The sequence below is a fragment of the Schistocerca cancellata genome, chromosome 2 (assembly GCF_023864275.1).
Source record: "Schistocerca cancellata isolate TAMUIC-IGC-003103 chromosome 2, iqSchCanc2.1, whole genome shotgun sequence".
Classification (NCBI taxonomy): Eukaryota; Metazoa; Arthropoda; class Insecta; order Orthoptera; family Acrididae; genus Schistocerca; species Schistocerca cancellata.
Window position 1 is genome coordinate 507,714,909 of NC_064627.1, and position 19,957 is coordinate 507,734,865.

General features: G+C 40.0%; 1 protein-coding gene and 1 non-coding gene across 6 annotated transcripts in view; both read left to right on the forward strand.

The window, feature by feature from the left end:
- The window catches only part of LOC126162052 (G patch domain-containing protein 11), a 158,966-nt gene that overhangs the window by 71,884 nt on the left and 67,125 nt on the right, over nt 1-19,957 (forward strand). For 4 of the 5 annotated variants that reach the window (XR_007534991.1, XR_007534992.1, XR_007534990.1 and 1 more), the window contains exons 4-5: nt 10,058-10,201; nt 15,241-15,441. Coding sequence is in view for 1 of the 5 variants with exons in the window: in XM_049918297.1 (XP_049774254.1) it covers nt 10,058-10,201; nt 15,241-15,375 (279 nt within the window). In the remaining 4 variants the exon portion in view is untranslated. Of the gene's footprint in view, nt 1-10,057; nt 10,202-15,240; nt 15,618-19,957 lie in introns of those variants that run through there. The other variant, XM_049918297.1, reaches the window with a different exon arrangement.
- On the forward strand, nt 16,424-16,498 carry Trnat-ugu (transfer RNA threonine (anticodon UGU)). Its single transcript has one exon. It is a non-coding gene; the product is annotated as a tRNA-Thr (tRNA).

The window sequence follows — 19,957 nt, forward strand, 5'->3', positions numbered from 1 at the left end:
AGTGCCTGAACTTATTGAGTGCATCTTTGCAGTGTTTGATATCATCAGAGGGAAGCGTGGAATCCTACAGAGAATAAGACAAAACATAGTTTGTTGTTGCACATTATCTAACAAAGTTGGTTGTCATCACATTGGACATTGACTGTAAAGTATTGATACCAAAGATTTGATCTACAGTATTTGATTGTAGTCACTAAGTTTTCCAAACTGGCAGAACTTTGGTGTTTCATTGAGCCCACTGAAAGCGCAGAAAGCGCATAGTGCTGTAGAAACCTTTCATCATGTTTCCAGCTGTAAGTTCCTCATTGCAAAATTTTCTGACTTTCATCCTCTGCGATCACCCAAATTTTTCATTTTGGACCCTCAACTCTCACGAACTCTTGCATTGGTCAATACACACAGATCAGCCAGAACATTATGACCTACTGCAGATATAAACCCGACCAGGGAATAGTGGCGTCACCGGGCAAGGAAAGACTGCTAGTCAGACACACACACACACACACACACACACACACACACACACACACTGTGCATAGTATCAGTGAGTGTACTGTCTGTTTGTAGAATGGGGAAGGCATGGGATGTATCTGAGTTTGACTGAGAGCAGATTGTGATGGCCTGGAGGCATTACACGGGAATTTCGGAAACTGCACGACTTACGTGTTTGAGGAGTGCTGTGGTGAGTGTCTTCAGCATATGGCTAAACTAAGGTGAAACCATGTCAAGACGTCGGGCAGCCACCCTTCATTATGGATGTCGGACATCATAGACTGGGCAGATTAGTAAAATAGGACAGACGGCAAACTGTGGTGGAAGTAACGTCAGACTTGGTGGGCAGAATACAAGTGTGTCTGAACTACACAGTGCACCAAACACTCTAGCAGTGGACTTTTGCAGCCGACGACTCATGCATGTGCCAATGTTAACACCATGACATCAGCAACTACAATTGAAATGGCATGTGACCATCGACCATTGGCACTGGACTTTGGTGCAGTGGCAGTGTGCTGCATGGTCTGATGAATCACGATACCTTCTTCATTATGCCGATGGGATGCTGCAAATTTGTCTTCTTCCAGGGGAACAGCACCTTGACACCTGCACTGTGGGATGGAGACAAGCTGGCAACGGCTCCTTAACACTATGGAGAAGATTGTGGGGGCATCCATGGTCAAGTGGAGCTCGTGAAAGGCACCTTGATGGCCAAAGAGTATCAGACAGTGGGTGCAGACCTCGTACACCTCTTCATGATCATCAAGTTTCCCAACTGCAGTAGCATTTTTCAACATGATAATGCACCATGTTACAAGGCCAGGAGTGTAATGGAGTGGTTCGAGGAACACAGTGGTGAGTTCCAATTGATGTGATGGCCCCCATACTCGCCAGATCTGAACCCGATTGAAGACATCTGGGACGTGATTGAACGTGGCATCAGAGCTCATCAACACTCTCCCCAGAATTTACGAGAATTAGGTGACTTGCATGTGCATGTGTGGTGCCAACTCCCTCCAGCGACTTACCAAGGGGTTATGGCTTACATGTCGTCACACATCGCCTCTGTTATCTATGCCGAAGGTGGTCATATCGGTAAAGTTCGGAATGTGCTAGCTGGTGGTGACAGGTGCTGGCGTGCAAGGCCCACAGCACCAGATAGGCACATACAGGTGAAATGGCATGGCATCCTGAACCCAGGACCTTGGTGAAGGATGCAGTATGGGTAGCCTACAGACATAAGTATGTGGCAGCAGAGAACGTGTGCCACACAGGCAGTGGCGCATCAGTTAGTCAGGAGCGAGATGTGTAGGCTCCTAACCTGACACTCTTTGGAGATGTCCAGAAGCCAGTAGATTTTATCCTAGAGGTGGCCCCAGCTGGATGGCTGTATCAGGTCTAGGAGTGACCCACAGAGCAGTAGCTAGCAGAGATAGCAGCTAGATGTAGATGGGGCTAAGTGACAGAAATTGTGTTGTTGGGTGGTGTAAAGAACATCCTAATGGCAAAAGTAGTTGAAGACAACATACTTGTAGGTCTCAGCTGTGTGAGTTTTTTAGGTCTCAACTGTGTGAGTTTTTTTGGTAGGTTTGCAAAGCTCTGTTAAGACATGGTTTCACCTAGGAGTCATGACAGGCCCGACGTGGCACAGTGTCAGGCCAAAGCACAAGATAATTCAACTTGCTACTATGGTGGACTGAGGCCTTGCACCATGCTACTTCAGCAATAGTATGTCCGTGGCAGTGAAATTTCGCAGACAGGGAGCTAGCCAACCTGGTCATCGATTGTGAAGTCTGCTTTTGAAGGATTGTTGGTGCAACATTAAATTCCTTTATGTGGGATTTGCATCATACATATCTTTTGTTAATAATGCCATTCCATGAGTAGGTCCCCCTAAACATATAGTTTCTCTATCTGTGAAATGATGATTATTCTGTAAACATTTTGTTCCTTTTCCCTGGCAATTAGTGTAACAAAGATGGAAAGGATGAGAAGTGTAAGAACTTAAGAGATACATGAGGTAAAGATGGAGGGCAAGAGTGATTCCTTTTTCTTACGTCCATTGGCTTGTCTTACCTTCATTCCTTCCTGACTATGTGTTTTCTTCGTTTTGATAAAATGCTTGCTTCCCTCAGTCTTCCTTCTACCTTTCTTCTTCACTCTTTTCCTTTGACTATTTCACCTATTATTTGATGATCTTTTGTGCATGTAAATACGTAGCATCACTGCCATTTTTGCAGCACCCTTGCATTTTCATTTAGTTGTCACAAGCAGTCTCACTAATGTCACTACAGTCCTCAGTGAGGTTATTGAATATATTCAATCATAGTTCCTCAAACTAATTGTCATCATTCAGTGTTTACACATTTGTGTGTCGTCCTGCACCAGTTGACCTGTAATTCATGTGTTGGTGTATCTGATGACTGCATCTGTCTCTTTCACAATATTTGAATTTTGGACAAAAAGCTTACTTACAGTGTACTGTTCACACTCTGTTTTGTACTTGACACATTAGTGTCTCAGATACGTGTACTTTCATGATCATTACAGGATTCACTGCTGTAAAATCCCCCTTACCCTATAATTTCATTTATGTTTATTGTTAGTTGCATTCTGTCTTGGTTATGCATTTATGGCAAGATAGTCTCAGTTCATAATTTCAACTGCACTTTTGCCATGCCCATATACTCAAGCACTTCTTTAAGAGTGATAGAACAGCCGTTGGTCACTGCCAGACAATTTTATAATGAGTTCAGCTGACCTGTTGAATCCATGTATTTTTACAAATAGTCTAATAACTGAAGTAGCAACAGCAAATATTAACATTAGAATAATGATTAGCTGTATCACCCACTTTTGCACTTGATCTGGCCAGATACTAAGAATTTCCCAAGATCAACTACCAGCTGCACTTTTCAACTGAGAATGCAGCCTGTGAGCAGTCAAAAATTTGGGTGGGGGATGATAGGTACCTGCTGACAGCAAGTATGCCACTACGAGAGCTGTATCCTACACAAATGAGGTAGACAGAGGAATAGTTGGGGTGTCTGCTAGTGGCAAGACCCGTATTACAGTAGCTACTCTCTACTCTGACGGGATTAGCTTGTGACAAAATTGTTTACTGGCTGTGAAAACTGTGAACATTCTGGCACTGATCTGTTGACTGATTAAATTTTCATATTAGGACTGAAAATAAGCTTGGATATTCTCTCACTCAGCAACCTCTTAATTTATCCTAATGTGGTAAATGTGATGACACATTCAGAGCAAAACATTTAAAGTCCGTGTAGCTCATCTTCAAGCATAGAATTCAAATCTTTTGACCATGCACAAAGATTTTGGTGGACAGTATTCCTTATCACTGTGACGTTGTCTCAAGTGGGGGAAAAAAAACTTTCCTGTCTGTGGAATTTCAGTTAAAATTTCCAGAGTCTTTAGTGTATCAATACTCAGTGTTTGTGACAGAAAACATAGTAAATTCTTGATGTAATAATGTATTAAATTCCTGTAGCAAAATTCTTTGTGGTAATTTTTATCTCTTATTTTGAGTTTGTTTGATCCAGATTCCCATGTAACTCAATGGGTGGCATGTGAGAGTGTTATGTGGGGCAAAATGATGAACAAAATGGTTCAAATGGCTCTGAGCACTATGCGACTTAACTTCTAAGGTCATCAGTCCCCTAGAACTTACAACTACTTAAACCTAACGACATCACACACATCCATGCCCAAGGCAGGATTCGAACCTTCGACCGTAGAGGTTGCGCGGTTCTAGACTGTAGCGCCTAGAACCGCTCGGCCATCCCGGCCGGCAAAATGATGAACAATTATTATTCTTGAAATATCTTCCTTTCAAGTATATTTATTATTATTATACTCTCCCTTGTACTATCCACAGGATTAAATAACCACAACCATTTATTGCTTGATTCTATACAACCGTGCTAGCAATATGGAACTCTGAATACAACTTTGAATACAAACTCTCAGCTTTTCTGTACAGGTTGTTATGTACGCATTCTCGCATGAACAATAGTTTCCATTGACAATCTTGGAAATTTCTTGTTCCGAGGTGCTCCTCATGGCATCCACACCCAGTTGGAAGTTCTGTGTCATACTTGCTATGACGTAAACATGTCTGTTGACAAACTTCAAAAGCCACATGTCACCCAAGGAACACCTGAAAACAAATATTTGTACTAACATATGTATCATATTAAAAATGCAAATCTTTGCTCTGTTTGGAACATTCCCTTTTATCCTGCGTTTAATAAACTACATGATTACGAATTCATGTGTGATGAGGAGAGTACAGAAAATTTCATCTCTCTCTCACTTAAAGGAAAATTCCAATTTTAACTACACAAAATTCTGTACCCTCACAGTATATCCGTACAGATATTTTCTTCAACGAAGGTAAACAAAAGGATATTTCCTCTCTTGTCAACAGTTTGTCCAATTTCATTAACTGTGAAAAGTGCCTACACCACTAACATGTTTACAAAATAAAGTCTGTAGAGCAGATACATGGTTTGAAGTTAGCCTTATCACTGATAAGGTCTCAAATTCAATTTTAAGTGCAGCTTGACTGATAACAGCTGACATCAACTGATTAGTCATTATGGGTAACATTATTTAACTGAATACAATAAAACACAAAAGAGTTTTGTGTTATGTTACATACATATTAAATTGACAACACCATGGAAAGGATAGATTTGCTACTCACCCTATAAAGAGGGCATTTAGTCTCAAACAGGTGCAGTGAAAAATATGCATGTTATGTGGATCATAACTACAACAACTTGCCACAATATGGAACTTATCAGGTAGTTGACATATAAGATACTTTTTCGCTGTGAAAACATTTGTGTAACTTTTTTAAAATCTTTATCTACAACAATGTTTGATACATTTACCACCACCACATACATATTGTCGATTCAGAAGTTTAGCTGTGGAGTAAAAGAAATTGTCAAGTAGAAATTATTTCAATTTGTTTTTAAAACTTTCATTATCTGCCTGCATGTTTAATTCACAGTGGAGGTGGTCATGTAAGAATAGATACGAAGTTTATTTTAATTGAGTCAAATTGAATGGTTCAAGGTTAAAAATACACACTAGACCCTGACTGAAGGTGTAGAAGACAGTGCAGACAGGGTGTCCAGCATCCAGGAAAATGCAGAAAACTCACTTAATTTTTGCATTTTGTCTAAAAACCTTGGAAAAGATGTGCACCTTATTTGATTTTGGTCAGAGGCATTGGCTTGCCTTCCACTTGGCCTGATACAGTGCCATACTCAATGTTCACCCTTAGCTCACTGTTGTATATGCGCCCGCCACCCCTCTTCATTCCCCTCTCTCTGTCCACCAACGCAGTGGCCAGCCAGCCAAGCCAGGCTGAGCTGTGCAGAGGTTTGTTGTTACTGATACCAAATGGCTTGCATCCCCGTCACTGCAGCCTGGCCATGCTTCCCTGGTTTGTTGTTGTGGTGTGCTTTTGTGATATGATATGTGACCAGCAATGAGCTGTGAAGAGTATTTGGTGTGATTTACATTTACATTTGTTCAACGGTAAATATTGCCTTGTTTACTAACACAGTGTGATGAAAGATGTGTGATTTTAGGTGAGTTTATGGCCTATTCAGATTCGTTTATTTTGAAACAGGGATACTAGGACATGGTAGGTTTGCATGCCATAAATTGTTTTGGATATACACCAAAAAATTACTATTGAAGCATGCCAACACCTATTCATCTGATTGCTATTGTGTAGGAATAAAATTGATTATAGATTGTCACACATAAAATAGTGTCCATACTGGCGTAATACCCGGCGTGCTAGTGTGGGGTGCCATTGGATACACGTCTTGGTCACCTCTTGTTCACATTGACGGCACTTTGAACAGTGGACGTTACATTTCAGATGTGTTACGACCCGTGGCTCTACCCTTGATTTGATCCCTGCGAAACACTACATTTCAGCAGGATAATGCACGACCGCATGTTGCAGGTCCTGCTGGGGCCTTTCCAGATACAGAAAATGTTCGACTGCTGCCCTGGCCAGCACATTCTCCAGATCTCTCGCCAATTGAAAATGTCTGGTCAATGGTAGCCGAACAATAGCTCGTCACAATACGCCAGTCACTACACTTGATGAACTGTGGTATCGTGTTGAAACTGCATGGGAAGCTGTACCTGTACATGCCATCCAAGCTCTGTTTGACTCAATGCCCAGGCGTATCAAGGCCGTTATTACGGCCAGAGGTGGTTGTTCTTGGGTACTGATTTCTCAGGATCTATGCACCTATATTGCGTGAAAATGTAATCACATGTCAGTTCTAGTATAATATATTTGTCCAAAGAATACCCGTTTATCATCTGCATTTCTTCTTGGTGTATCAGTTTTAATGGCCAGTAGTGTAGGAAAATTGGTTCAAATGGCTCTGAGCACTATGGGACTTAACATCTGAGATCATCAGTCCCCTAGAAATTAGAACTACTTAAACCTAACTAACCTAAGGACATCACACACATCCGTGCCCGAGGCAGGATTCGAACCTGCGACCATAGCTGTCGCGCGGTTCCAGACTGAAGTCCCTAGAACCGCTTAGCCACACCGGCTGGCACTACTAGGAAAGTTACAGTTTCTGTGTCCATGCCAATTGCCTCAAACGGTCATGGCTTCAATGCCATTCCATCAAACACAGCCCCTCGAGTGCTGCCTGTCACTGCTGGACACACTCACCTCATCTTCGACTCTTGACAACAGAAAGAACAATCCTGACAGAGTCCTTGGTGCGGTAAATGCACTGGAAAATAAAATTACTAATTTCAAGGAGGTCCTCATGTAGCTGTGATGCTGGTAGGGAGTGCGTTGTGCAGTTGTGATGTCCTACCCCAAAGCAGTCACATCAAGCACTTACTGCAGGAACACTTGGATGGTGGCCTGTGATGCTAGATTATGTGCAGAGGGATACAGAAACGAAGGCAGAGACCAGTTTGTGTCCGTTGCCTGCTGTGAGACACCATTCTTCTTAGGAAACTGGCTGCCTTGTTAATCTCTTACCAAATGTGTTCACAGGCTATAACATTGCCTACAAAGTGCAGCTTCAAAAGTCAAAAGTAAATTATAGCATTGTGTCTGGGCTGGGCGTTTTTCATGCAACAACTACAGGATACTGTTGCTGCCAGTGACATGATCATGATTCGGTTTGTTGAGAGTTTGAGTAACGGTTACCAAAACCAGCAGATTGATCTGTATGTTTGCTTCAGGGCTAGTTCATTGGGCCAGGTTTTGATTAGATTCCTCACTTCAGTATTTTTCAGAAAAAGTGCTGCACGAGGTTTAGTTGGAGGATTTGAGGCAGGTGCAGCCCAATCAAAGGTAAATCTGAAAAGCCAAGTTGTTCAGGCCTCCATAAATGGCCCTAATGTTACTAAGGCATTCCTAACAGAACTGAAAGGCAAGCTTAAAGTAGAGGGTAATCTTTAGGACCCTGTGCTTTTGGACTTTGAAACATTTGGCTTGCATACAGTGCATGGTGCCCTTAAGACAGGTTGTACTAATTCTGGCTGGAACTTTGTTGAGTCAGTGAGAGCCCTATATAATCTGTTTAAAAACTTTCCTTCCCTCCATGCTAATTTCCACAACATTACAGCTACCTCTATTTTCTTGGAAATGTTTGGAGCTGTTTGGTGGGTGGAAAATAAAATAGTGGCAGTTGGGCTCAGCAAATATTAATAACTGTTGAAAAATGTTTGAAGGAAGTAGAAAGGATAAAAAAGGAACAGAAGAAGGTAAAACTGAAACCTAAAGTCACTTCCGGACTTTCTGAGAGCCATAACTAGTAGTGTGTGAGTCTTCAAGTGAAAGGTATCAGATGCCCCATTACTTCCCTTTCTCTGTACTTCCCTCCAGTCTATGTTCTACATCTACATCTATACTCGGCAAACCACCATGAAGTAGATGGCAGAGGGTGCATGTTCAGAGAATTAATGAAAAAAAATTGTCAAGCCAGAAGTTTTGTTGAAACAGACTAACTTCAAAATAGATCTGAGTGGCAACGTAAATTAGTTGCAACATCAGAAACTGGACATCAGGTACAGAACCAAAAAAGCTCAGAGTCAATGTGACTTATCAGAAAAAGATATCATGGCACTCCAGAATGAATGCCTTACTTTTATGAAGAGTCTGTAACTAAAATTCTGGATAAATCACCCCTGGTGTATTCCTTTACAAAGGACATCACGTGTTTTAGACCCAGAAGTGGCTATTAACACAGACATTAAGAAGAGGCAGTTAGATATAGCATTTTTTAAATTGCTTTGGTGGTCATGAGGCTGATGCCATTTCCCATGAGTTCCAAAATCTGTTAGAGATAATGCCAATGAAGGAAATCCTCAAAGAACATGAGGGGGATCATGTTTGCTTCAGTCAGTTCTGAATGATGGTCTTCTGGTCTAAGAGTGATCATGAACATTTGAAGAGATTTATCAAACTTGCTTGCATTCTCTTCCATGGCAATGCCAGCTTTGGAAGAGGTTTCTCTGACAACTTCATTTTGTTCAGAAATTCCGTGGAAGTGCCTCTCATAGCTCTTTGTGCTGTTCATGATTTTGTCAAGGTCACTGGGATGGTTGGATCTGTAAGCTTCATGAAGTGGTTAACCCATGCACATGGTAGCTACAGTGAAGCAGTAGCAGAGAAAAGGGCAGATGAGAAGTCCTTGAAAGAAATGAGAGAAAGAGTTGAAGAGTGGAGAGAAGACAAGAGTGCCACAAAGTATGAAAACAAAACTCATGAAAAGTTCTGAGAAATAGATTTTTGTCAGACTGAAGTAGTAGTTCTATCAATAAAAATGACCTGCTTGTGACTTCACTTTATGTTCATGTACATGTCCTTGCCAAATTAGTCTTTTACTGTTCCTTCCATAATTGTTTTGTTCAAATTATTTTTTACTTTTATTCTTGGATATCTCTGAAAAAAGAGTAATTTTTTACTGAAGTAGATAATGCTCATTGTTTTTATGTCAGTGTAGTTTTCCTGTAATTGTTTTTGTTCGTGTCAAGTTTTACACAGAAAGATGATCAGCATCGGCTATAATACGATCAGTGCTAACCTTCTTTCTGTCCTGGATTACGTCATGCTCGTGGGGCACAATATTCTTGTGAGATCCAACCTGATTTTACGCGTAATTCTATTGTCAGATTGTGGTGCATTTATGTCTGGGTTAAAATAAAACACACTCATTTTAAGGGCTTTTTTTCCTTTTAACTCTGCGTATAGCCCCACCCCCACCCCAGTATGTTCCTGTATTTTGACAAATTTTGTATATTTCGTCATAAAATTGGTTAGGAACTAAGCACAGTATGACCGTGGATAAATACAAAAATTGGCCTGGAAAACATGTGGGATTTTTATTTATTGATTTATTTTTTACTTTATTTTATATATATTAGAATCACTGGACAACATGTTGTTTAACTTTCACTCATTACAAGTAAGATAGTTGTTTTTGCTAATTACATATTAGTTATGCAATTCATTTCATTTTTATAGGACATTGACATTCCAGCAGAACCGTGGTTTTGGCCTGATGGTTGGTCACAAGAGGAAGAAATTGAGTCAGATGAAGAGGAGGAGGAGGAAGAAGAATGTGATGGGGATGAGGAGGAGGAGAGCAGTGAGGAAATAACATTTCAGGTTGCATTGCATTATTACATTTTCTTTTCCTTGAGACACTTGTGAAAAAAGTTTACATTAATAACATTTTATATTTATGTAAGGGCCTAAGATTTTATGGTTTATTTTAAAGTGTCATTTTAAATAACAACTTTTGGTTACGTTATCATTTTGAGTTGTTATAGATACTTAGGTTTTTAGAAATTATGGGGAAAATTACAAAAAAAATAACAACTTAAAAAATAGTACCATGTAATGAAAGCCAAAGTGTTGAACATTTGCTGTATAAAACATAAAAGCTTAATTTCAGAAATATAGTTTATGAGACCTGAGTTAGTCGCAGTGTACACCATGTTTAAGTAACTTAATGGGAGTGCAGCTGCATGACATGATTGACAACTGCTGATATTTTGAAAAGCACACACACTGTCATTTTCAAGGAAAAACTGCAACATGAAAGCATGGTGCAAGAGAGTTTAAACCTTAGTACGCAGAGCAATTCTGGAAAGATAAAAAACACACACACACTGTAAACACTAGCACCACCACACAAGATGACTGAGATCAAAGTTATCAACAGCAAAAATTAATAAACAACAGATGAGGAAGCATTACCTCTGTCCCTCGGTTTTTTTGACCAGGGAGAGAGAGAAGTATTCCACACAGGGTTTAAGCAGAAACCTCCATCTCCCTTTATAAACCTACTTTCTAATTTAATTTCAACTACTTCCTTAATAACACTAACCAAATAGCTGGATGTGTGTGCCAGAATCTCAGTATTACATTTCCTGCTGTCGGGTGTGTGTTATTAAGGAATCAGTTGAAATTAAATTAGCAAGTTACCTTATAAATGGAAATAGACGTGTTTGCTTGGATTCTGGATGGGATCTTGCTCTCTTCCTTGCCTAAAAATGGAGGGACAAAGTTTATGCTACCTCACTCTTTGGTTTTGTAGTTGTGCTAGTTTTTACAGTATGTCTGTGAGTGTGTGTGTGTGGGGCGGGGATTGGAAATGAGTGTGCATGTGCACGTTCAGTTGCGTGCACATTTCCCCTTGGTGCAGTTTTGCCTTGAAAATGACAGGGTCTGCCCCTGTCAAAATAGTGGCAGTTGACAAGATCAACTAGCTGCATTCCCATAAGTTATTTGAACAAAATTATTTATGTTGAGACCTAGAATTTATTTGAAGTGCAAAAAAAGTGTGTCATTTGCTGCAGAGTGTGACTGTCTTTAGCTGCAATTCTGAAAAATTTTATGCTGTTGATTAGCTGTCTGTGAGATGCAGAAAAGTGAATGTAATTCTCTTGCAAAGCTGTTCTCAGTGTTGCAATAGCCTAGAAAGGAGTAATGACACATCTACCAAGAGCATACCAAATAATGCTGTTTAGGATTTATGTCGGGCTCAGTTCACAGGTAAAGCAGTTGGCAGGCTTTAGTTTATTGGTACCCATATGTCAATTGACACTTTCTGCTGCCCTTTCATTGTAATTTACTTTAAGAACATTATGGTACACTAATTACTGCTGACCGACATAACCCGAAGAATCTCTGGTTATTAGCAACTGGATACATTCGTGATAGTAATTGTTTCACATTTCAGTAGCTTGTATATCTCTGAGTGCTCCTGGCATCTGCAGTGACATATGCAAAGCACTTCAAAGATTTGATTGAAATGTTTATCAGGTAGATAATTTCAGTAAAATATTATTAATGAAATGTAAAGCACACATACAAACTATCACATAGACTGCTTGATACAATCTGCTATAAAGTTGGAGGGCAGGTGGCATGATCCCAGATAAGCAGTTTTTATTTATCATAAAAAATCTCAAATGTAGCAGTGTTACACCACCCATATAATTACATCTACCATGAACATGAGTGACTGGAATGATCAGGGCTTTTGTATATTTTTAATTTTAATCAGCATAATAGATACATATTCACACTTGTTTGCCTTCAAGGAAATTTATTTTGCTGTTCCTTTTTAACAAAAAGAAATACAAAAATTTTGCTTGTCTGCTCAGTTGTTGCCTGGTGCTAGCACCTAATAAATTTACATCTTTCTCACCTTTGAGTGCTTTGACAATTTTCTACTTAACATACTTCGTTTCCTTCAGTATTTGTCCTGTGAACATCTTGGAGCCCAAAAGCACCCATGATTATATATTCTTGTATTGTGACATTATATTGTCTTCAGACCACCCCATTACTTGTGCGATTCATGTCAGCTAAAAAAGTACGCCGTAAACAAGACAGCAGACAAATGCCCGTGTACTGTTAGGGCTGAAACAGAGAGGAAATGAAATTTCTTTGATGGCTCGCTAAAAGACCAGCAACCAATGGAACCCGAGTGAGCACCAGTAAATGCAAGCAGAACGCGACTGAATGCTGTTTGCTCATGCTCACCTACCATTTATGTCAGAGAAAATTCTGGTGTAAATCAGGCTCTGTATGTTTTGTGTAAGCCAAGCTGTATATGTTTTGTCTATATTAACTTGTGTGGTCACAAAACTATGTGGAAAAGCAAGGAAACTGTATCAGTTGTACAACTGGAATTCGAAGAGAGAGAGTGTGGAAAGGGGAGGGTTAACATCCCATGACCGATGAAGTTGTAAGAGACGAAAACTGAGCGTAGATTCAGGGAAGATGGTGGAGGAGATCAGCTAATTTTCCTTCGAAAGGAACTATACTAGCAATTGCTGTAGGCAATTTAGGGAAAAAACTTGTTCTGGATGGCCAGATTGGGATTGGGACTGCCATTTCCGTAATAGGGGTCCAGTGCTTCAGTACTGTGCCAGCTTACTTGGTGTCACGGGCAAAAGAGGATACTGCTGGTCCTACACATACACCATCTTTCTGCCAGCTTAGTCAGTTACACAGTGCTAAGCACTCTTGAAGTGTCATAATTCCTTTGGGCCATGCCTTTTGGGTGCTGCAATTTTCACAAATGTTAGTGTGAAATTGTTGCAAACTTCTTTTCTTAGAATTACCTTCTGTATTTATCAGAGAACTATCTCATGAAGAAAACTTCTAAGTTCTTCTGGTTAGAAACAGGCTTGAACTTTTCAACTCAGTTGACACAGGATAAGAAATCAGTGATGATAAGGCCATACTAGCATTACTGGATATTGCTGTAAAATGGAACGTGTAGAAAAGTAGGCAGATATTTCTTCTTAGAAAATGCAACAATAAAGAGATTTCAGATTACCTGTGCACTCAACGTGAAATGTGTATCTGTGAGACTGAAAATGTTGAGTATACATGGACAGAGTTCGGGTATCGTACAATTTACTTTAGACAGACATATGCTGAGCAAAGTTGTTCAGGGTAGAAAATACCCACTGTGGTTTGACAAGTTTGTTAGAAATCTGCCGTATAAGCAGAGGTAGCTCTGCTACAGATTTAAATGAAGCCAAAGCCTCAGAGGCAAACAAAAACTGAATGAAGCCAAAATTAGCCCAAGGAGAAACTTGCATAAACTGTTCAGTGAATTCAAAAATAAAATTCTATCTACTGATATGACAGAAAATCCTAGTAAGTTTTGATCTTCTGTTAACTCAGTAACTGATGAGTTATATGTCCAGACACTTTGTGACCATAATGGCAATATATCTAAAAACAAAGATGTGAATATAATAGAGGGAAACATTCCACGTGGGAAAAATATATTTAAAAAGAAAGATGATGAGACTTACCAAACAAAAGCGCTGGCAGGTCGATAGACACACAAACAAACACAAACATACACACAAAATTCTAGCTTTCGCAACCAACGGTTGCCTCGTCAGGAAAGAGGGAAGGAGAAGGAAAGACAAAAGGATATGGGTTTTAAGGGAGAGGGTAAGGAGTCATTCCAATCCCGGGAGCGGAAAGACTTACCTTAGGGGGAAAAAAGGACAGGTATACACTCGCGCACACACACACATATCCATCCACACATACACAGACACAAGCAGTCAAAATGTCTGCTTGTGTCTGTGTATGTGTGGATGGATATGTGTGTGTGTGCGAGTGTATACCTGTCCTTTTTTCCCCCTAAGGTAAGTCTTTCCGCTCCCGGGATTGGAATGACTCCTTACCCTCTCCCTTAAAACCCATATCCTTTTGTCTTTCCTTCTCCTTCCCTCTTTCCTGACGAGGCAACCGTTGGTTGCGAAAGCTAGAATTTTGTGTGTATGTTTGAGTTTGTTTGTGTGTCTATCGACCTGCCAGCGCTTTTGTTTGGTAAGTCTCATCATCTTTCTTTTTAAATATAAAAACAAAGATGATTAGACTTACCAAACAAAAGCGCTGGCAGGTCGATAAGTTCCACAAGTGTAACACAGTGTGCATAAAGGGACAGAAAGACCCATTATTATATGATACAGTTGTTGAACAACAACAGTCACACCTGTTAAATATCTGGGAATGTGTGTACAGAGAAGTGTAAAATGGAAGGCAGGTGTTAGCAAGTGTGGTCTGCCCATGAATGAAGTGCCTTGCAAAACCCTCGTTTGGGCAACATAAGAATAATGCTCATCAGTCTGAGATCTGTATCAGTTAAGATTAATAGAGGATATATAAAGAAGGTCCAAAGATGAGTAACATGTTTCGTATAAGTAAGCACGAAATTGTCACAGAGATACTAAGCAAACACCTGTGCCAGACACTTTAAGTGAGCTGTTGGGCATCACAATGCAGTTTACTGTTAAAATCTCGAGAGCATACATTCCTAGACTAGTCACCAATCATACTGCTTCTCATACATTTGTCTTGGGAAAAGACAATGTAGGTAGATTTGAGATCACATGGCGGCTTACCAACAGCTGCTCTTTCCAAGGACCATTCACAGGTGGAACAGGAAACGGGGGGATGTGAGGGAGTGCATACAAAATATTTTATGCTATAAGATAGCTTGCTGAGTATGGATTTCATTATAGTTTATTTGTTACTATGTCTTGTGTGTTTTAGATTGAAAATGTTGTGAAAGGTGCAATAAATTTGCACTGCAAAAGTATCAGATGTATTTACTACTTCTTAATTATTGCTTTAATTTGGTTTCCCACTTTTTCTTCTAGACTCCAGAAAAACTGGAAATAATCACGTTGTATCTAAGAAGAACATATCACTATTGCATCTGGTGTGGAACAGAATTTGACGATGAAAAAGATATGCAGCAGAATTGCCCTGGAAGCACAAGGGCAGATCATTAGTAGTCTTATAGTTATGAATAAATAAATAAATAAAAAGAAGCACTGGTCAACATCAGTCGACATAAGGTATGAAGTGTGGACATTGTTGATATGTGTTAGTTTCAGAACAATAAAATGCATATTCCAGGGTAAAGTAGATACAATCAGCAGAACAACACAGCAGTTAGAGTTGTGCATTTTTGTTTTAGAATGTGTTACCCACATTTGCTAGAATTCACAAAAACAAAGATCACAAGATGGGTTGTTTGTACTATACTTTCCTGCCCTCAGTCATTCAGTTCACCGCAAGTGCGTCAGAAAAGTATTCCATATCAATACACTCATCAAAATGTAAAATTATATACAAAAAATAGACACTGGAATTATTGCTACTGAAAAATATGAGTACTTACCAGTATGAAAGATGGCATTGAATACTGCATATACATTTTAGAAATCTGATGTTTTCTGAGTTGATCACCATTGCAATATGAAACTAGGCTTGGTTGATGTTGCAGCTGTCCTTGGGCTTGATTATTGTCCTCTATTACATTCTCATTATGTATGCATGATTACTATCTCATGCTCATCACACATAAATAGTGTAAAAACTAGTTTTTGGATGTGGCTGTAAACCTTAGGCTGAAAACCTTTGTGCTGCAAAAGTATCAGATGTATTTACTACTTCTTAATTATTGTTTTAATTTGGTTTCCCACTTCTTCTTCTAAATTCCAGAAAAACTGGAAATAATCACGTTGTATCTAAGAAGAACATACCACTATTGCATCTGGTTTGGAACATAATTTGATAACGAGAAAGATATGCAGCAGAATTGCCCTGGAAGCACAAGGGCAGATATGGCTTCCCAGCCATTGACCACCTTGTGCGAACGCGCACGCTATGCCCGAACTCGTACGGGACTTGGTAGATTAATCTGCCACAAGTAATGAGTGTGATGGGCAAACATCTATTAGGCGCACTACAAATGTAGTGGTGTGGACATGTTGGGAATACGGATCTCACAGGGAATGGCAAGGGATAAGTCCCTACAAGCGCACTATCCTCTGTGCCCTCAGTGGCTCAGATGGATAGAGCGTCTGCCATGTAAGCAGGAGATCCCGGGTTCGAGTCCCGGTCAGGGCACACATTTTCAACATGTCCCCAATGATGTATATCAACGCGTGTTTGCATCTAGGGTGTCCATTTAATTATCATTTCAACCTTAGAACCCTTTCTGTACATGAATATGCTCCAGCTGTGAGAACAGTAAGCCTTTGCAATATTTAAAAATGTGTGTTAATGAGAGGGATCAACTTTTAGTGCAACATTTTGCAATTTATTTCTTTGTCAAGAGGAACCAACCCCAATGTTATTCAGTCAACTTAAATATCTAAGTGCATGCCGTCAGTGGACAGGATGGAATAAGAATATGGAAAGGATAGATCGCTCCTTGCCACATAGAGGGGGCATTGACGTCCATACTGGCACAATGAAAGAGACTGCTAAAATATTAAACTTTAGTACAAAGTCCTTCTTTTGAAATAACAGGTACAGTAGTGAAAGAGTGATTTAGCAACCCTGTGGGTGATTTTGGCATGTTACATTTGGAATCAGAAAACGAGAGTGGTGCCATTTGGACATCCGACTTGTGCCATTGACCCTGATATTGATGTTCAATTGAGATGGCATCATGGACTACTGAACAATGCACTGTTACCGTGAATGTGTTTTACAAGAACGATGACATCTGTATGGCCACTCAGCACATATTTCACGCTCAATACAATCTTGCATGTCAGCCCAGTCCTGTCGCCGCATGTGAGTGCAGAATTTTGGGAAAACCTGTGTTACGGTGCAAAAGAGTGGTGGAAGTGCAAAATGTGTATGCGCACCAGAAATCTCACAAGAGTGGAAGAAGCCTTCATCCAAAGTCCCTTGTGTTCTGCCCACAAGCATGTGCTGCAATTTGACATATTGGATCACAGTGAACAATGAATATTGTAAAAGGAACTGCAATACCACCCATTCAAAATCCAGGTAGTGCAAAAACTGAATGTGGATGACCTCCCAAAGAGACTAAGATGTTGCCAAGAATTGTTGGAACTCACGAACGACAACACAGGCCTGTGTGACAATCTGATCATGAGCAGTGACACCAATTTTTGTGTGTCAGGCTTTTCTTTAACAAGCGATACTTCAGATACTGAGCACCTGAAAATCCTGAAATGGTTCATGAAAAGTCACTTCACAGCCAGAAAGTGGTAGTGTGCTGCAGTGTATCATCATTTGGAATCAGAGGGCCTTATCATTTTGAAGATGATTATGGCAATGCTGTTACTGTGGACGCAGAACATCATCTTCACATGTTGATCCATTTCCAGGTGTGGCAGCCTGCTGATCTTCCTGCAACAGCAAACACATTCTTCCAACCTCACAGGACCATGTGCCATATTCATGGCATTCCATTAACACACTACAGAACATCTTTTCTCGTTATCTCATCTCCAAGAATGAGGACATTTCCTGTCTTCAAAGATCCCTTTACCTTTCAGCGTGTGATTTCTTCTTTTGGGGTCATTGCCCAGTGTGACCCATGGCACACCATCCAGGAACTGAAAGATCAAATTCGGTAGGAAGTTAATCAAATTCCATTGCCAGTTCTGCAAAGTGCGACGTCTAACTTCAGTACAAAAATTGAAATGCGTGTGAAGGGAAATGGCGGCCACATACATGATGTCATTTGCAAGTGATCATCATTTTAACTTGCAAGCATTGTAATTTCTTTTAAACTGCTGTGGACAAATTTTTATTGCTGGTGGAGGTTTGAAAACCACCTTTTTCCCTGCCACACCTGTTAGAAAAAACACACAAGCACAACTCTCACCCACATGGCCACTGTTCCCAGGTGATTGAAAACAAACACACACACACACACACACACACACACACACACACACACCATATTAGATGGAAAATGAAAATTCTAAAATGCAGAGTGTATATGACTTGGGAGATCTGGAAAAACCCGGGAATTTTTTCATCTGGCAGAAAACCAGAAGAAACCCAGGAATTTTCCATTGTTTTTGTTTTCAGTTAAATTTTTGTAATTTTGACGGGTAAGAACCAATACTCTAACAAAGGATATTACTGTGTCCCACTACTGCAAAATAATACTGCAGGAATAGAACATGAACGAGAGAAAAAACAAAAATAAAACTTAAATTGCAAAGGAAATGTGCCATATACAGCAAGAAAACACAGTGCTCATACAAGCGTTTGCCAGCAGAAAAATGTGTCAAAGGCCTTAGGAAGACCATGCAATGATCCGTAACAACAAATTGCCTCTGATGAGTGGGACGTCACAACTATTTACATTAGATTCGTTTTAGCAGTTACGAGCAGGAGCATGCACATGCGAGTTGAGTAGTACCTTCTCCCGCTTCTGGCTACAGAAATGTGGCTGTTGGCTGTGCAAGCAGTCGCAGCAAGCAGCTAGATGCTACCGGGAAATTTTACTGGAGTGCCCAAGCTGCCAGATCCATGCATGCACAGCAGGCCCAGATCTAGGGGGGCGGCAAATTCATATTCTTGAGGGGAAAAAACCTTGTTTCACAAAGCAACTAGCATCCAGCGCACATCAGTCTATCGATTATTCACATGACTTTGAAACACTTTCCTGTCGGTTTTTGAACATTTTGGAACACATTCTAAGTTGATTTCTGAATGAGTCGTAAGTTGATTTGTGAATGCGCGAATAGTGTACATGATGTGTCTGTCAGGGGAATCCTCGTCACATGTAGAAACAAACTTTCCTACAGACAAAAGGGGCTGTATGAGCTGAGTGGAGTAAGACCAAATGGATGAATGCCAACCTCTTTCTGATTGTGTGGTTGATTGGGTTTACGAATTACCAGCTTTGTTATAATTACTAGTGAAATCCATAGATTCAGACTACAGGAGTGGACATAAATGAATAACAGGTAAGAAAGATTACGTATTACCTTCTCAGTGTATCCAAGAAAATGAAATTTTGACAGAAAATTTTTAGCCGGATCGCTGTACTAGTAAGGGCCAGTTGTACAGTTCCCGGCTAGCAGCTGCTTTAAGTTCTTTTCTGGAAGAAGCAAGGAAAACGCATTGTACAAACATGTATCAATGCCTAGCTGGAGAATAATCGCAGGATAACTAAACTGGTGATTCTGGCAGAGTTAGTGAAGTTAACCGGCGAATAAGCTTTGACATTGGCAGGAATAGTTACAGAATTAGTGATGACAAGACATTGTTAGAATGAGGAAGGTGAAGAAACGTGGACATCACACAAATTATGGAACAATATGACAATTCCAAGTTTGTATAAAAATTTTGTACTACTACTTTTCGATCTCATGCCTGAGAAACTGGAGCGTATAAATGAAGTGTGAAACTGTTTCCTAACATAAAGCTTTTTGCTTGTAGTGGGCCTAATAGGCATTTGATATTGGTACTTTGTGAATTATATTCAGTCATTACAAAAAAGACCGTTTGTGCCAAAACAGTCTCTTTTATTTGATATGTGTTACAATTGTTGCAGTATTAGAAAGGCCTATTTTGTTTTATCTAGTA